General features: G+C 37.1%; 1 protein-coding gene across 1 annotated transcript; it reads right to left on the bottom strand.

Moving 5' to 3' along the window:
• Positions 1 to 355: 355 nt before the first annotated feature.
• Positions 356 to 2,092, bottom strand: LOC121937773 (dual specificity protein phosphatase 16-like; the record flags this gene model as incomplete). Its single annotated transcript, XM_042481094.1, has 3 exons — positions 1,833 to 2,092; positions 882 to 1,041; positions 356 to 479 (listed from the first exon to the last, which is right to left on the bottom strand). Coding segments are annotated over exons 2-3 (278 nt in total), but the record flags the coding sequence as incomplete, so codon positions are not given.
• Between the last annotated feature and the right edge of the window lie 740 nt (positions 2,093 to 2,832).

Here is a 2,832-nt window from a genome sequence, read left to right as displayed (position 1 = left end):
AATCATTATAATTATATATTTTAAATTATTCTACAGAAACAAAAAGTAAACATACATATACAGATTTTTTTTTAATTTTTCACTTTTCTCAGGTCATGTTTTGTGTTATTTACTTTTGTTTTTTTTGCTTTTTTCCAAGTTTTAACTAATTTTTTATTAAAAGTTTTATTTTTTGAGCAATGTCTTGCTAAGTTGCCCATTGCCTTTCCACAGCCACTTTTTCATACTGCCGTCAGTTCTTATAATAACTCACATTATGTTGTGTGTTGACTTAAAGAGGGAGTGTGACGACATGTTAAAGAGAAGATGTGTGTGTGTGTGTGTGTGTGTGTGTATTCAGAGGGAGGACGCTCACCTGTACGCCTCGTCCAGCGACATGTCCATCCTCTTCATGATGTAGGCGATGGCGATGGTGGCCGAGCGCGAGATTCCAGCCAGACAGTGAACCAGGACGCGAGCGTTGGACGCTTTAGCTTTCTCTGAAATACACAGAGTCAGACTGACGTCAGAGCAGCTCTTATCCCATTATGTTTAATTCCTTTAACACAAAACTGTTGCTCAGCAAACAGTCAATCAAATTATTTTTGAGACCTGAGCAAATTAGTTTTATTTTATTCAAAAACACGGGAAGAAGGTACTAAGCAACCTAGACGTTAGTAAGAAATCTGTGAAAATTACAAGAAAATTTGCCCAAAAAAATCCAAACACATTAAAACAAATAAAAACAACAAAACACAAAGCAAGAAATTACCTGAAAAAAACTTAAAAATTATAAAAATTCTATAAAATAATTTTTAATATATAATTATGACAGTCAAAATATAGTTCACTGGACATTTTTCCCAAGATTTAAAAAAAAAAAAAAAAGTTCTCTGACTGACCTATGAACTCCACGGACCGGTCCAGCCAGGGCAGGATCTTCTCGCAGAACGAGTCGTTCACAGGAACTCGGAGGAAGTGAGACTCTGGGATGAAGTCCGGTTTGGGGCAGGTGTTACTGGCGTTCAGGACGTAGACGATGTCGTTCTGCTGCATCAGATCCTGCAGACAGAAAACCAGATCAGACCTCAAAGAGACCCGGACCCGCTTCTTCCAGGCTAACATGCTGCTGTTAATTCTCAGTGATTGGACCACAGTGCGCTCTTATTTTGAAACAAGCCTGAATTCACAGCAGAGGTTTGATCGGGTTCTAGCTGGGTTCAGGCTGTGATTTCTCGTCATTCCCTCTGCCTTAAATTGGGTCGGGTAATAATAGTAATAATTTTTTTATGAGAATGTTGTTGCTTAAATGGCACTTTGGCAGGACTTTTAATGGACTGAATCAAGAGGTAAAGAGAGACCCATGATTTTTTTTTTGTTAGAGTTGGGATTTTTTTTGGCAATTTGGCAAAAAAAGGCTTCTTTTAATATTGGCATTTTTTTTAAAGAATAAATGCCTTTTTTATTTTGGCAGTTTTTTTAAAAATGCTTGTTTTTAAATTATTTTTTTTAGCGATTTTTAAACGAAACATTTTTGATTTTGGTTTATATTTATTATTACTGATTTGTCACTCTTGAATATTTTTGTGCTCTTTTTGTTGGACTGTGAAGGAAAAGGTGGGAGATAAATGCTAAATTACTGAATGCGTGATGAAAGTGGTATTGCCATTTAACAGGTACTTAATGTTGAAAATGGACATAAAAAGATCAAAAATATGGTGAATATGTTGTGAACATCTCCTCTGTGGTATATGTTGTATGTCTTTATGTTGAATAAACACATTTAAAAAAAGTTTTTTTTCCTGCAATCTTGTTTCAAAATACTTTTTATACAATATATTACTCTCTGGTACCTTGTTGAGGACGTCTCTCTGGCAGCCCAGGTACAGGTGAGGCAGGATGCGGGTCGGCCCGATGTTGGTGACGGGCAGGCAGGGCTGAGAGATACAGGAGGGGACCAGCGTGGACTTCCCCTCACACAGACCAGGAAACAGGTGGGAGAACTCGGAGAACCCACCTGAGAGGAACAGACACGCAGATGTGGATCACTGACAGAGAATCTGACCCATCAGCTGTCCGTCTTCAGTCTCACTCTGAACTCTTATCGGTGTTTACAGTCACACAGAACAGCCGGACACACAGATGGCTCAACCTCCACGCTTGTTGCCAGGCAACAAGCCTGTGAATCGATCCTCTGCAGCCTCGTTCGGCTCTGCAGGTCCAACGCGAAGCTCATGACGATTCTCACCAGATTTATTGCAATAAATACATTTTTATCTCTTTTCCAGCAAGTCGCATTTAACCGTGACTCTAAATTTGAGTCACAATAGTAGAAATGTAGCAGTCAATAATACTTTTTACACAGTTTGCGTTACGGGGGCCACCCATAACCGCCTTTGCATTTTTACACAGTACCACACGGCATCATACGGCTCCAGTGTGATTTTAGACAGCATGCCGAAATCACGGAATCAAACGCAACAGCGCTGGCCTCTAAAGCTAGACATAAAACACAGAAGACCGCAGCGCTTTAAAAACAATAACAACAACATACCATGGCAATAACAATCATTTACTGTTATTACATTACCTTTTTAGTCTGGCTTTTGATTGAACTTTACCTTTTTAATTACTGACTATTCATTTAAACATTTACTGTTTTACTAGATGGTATATCATTTTATTAATTTGAACATTATTATCTATTATTATACTTTGTGCTATTATCCTTTCATTTACCTTTTACTTACTATAAAGAGTATTTTATGTATTTATTTATTCATTCATTCATTACTATTATCATTATCATCATCATAATTATTATTATTATCATTATTATTATATTTACTTATT

This window comes from Plectropomus leopardus, unplaced genomic scaffold (genome assembly GCF_008729295.1).
Source record: "Plectropomus leopardus isolate mb unplaced genomic scaffold, YSFRI_Pleo_2.0 unplaced_scaffold27433, whole genome shotgun sequence".
NCBI classification, from domain to species: Eukaryota; Metazoa; Chordata; class Actinopteri; order Perciformes; family Serranidae; genus Plectropomus; species Plectropomus leopardus.
The sequence above is the reverse complement of the archived record's forward strand: the minus strand, read 5'-3'. Positions and strand labels throughout refer to the sequence as shown.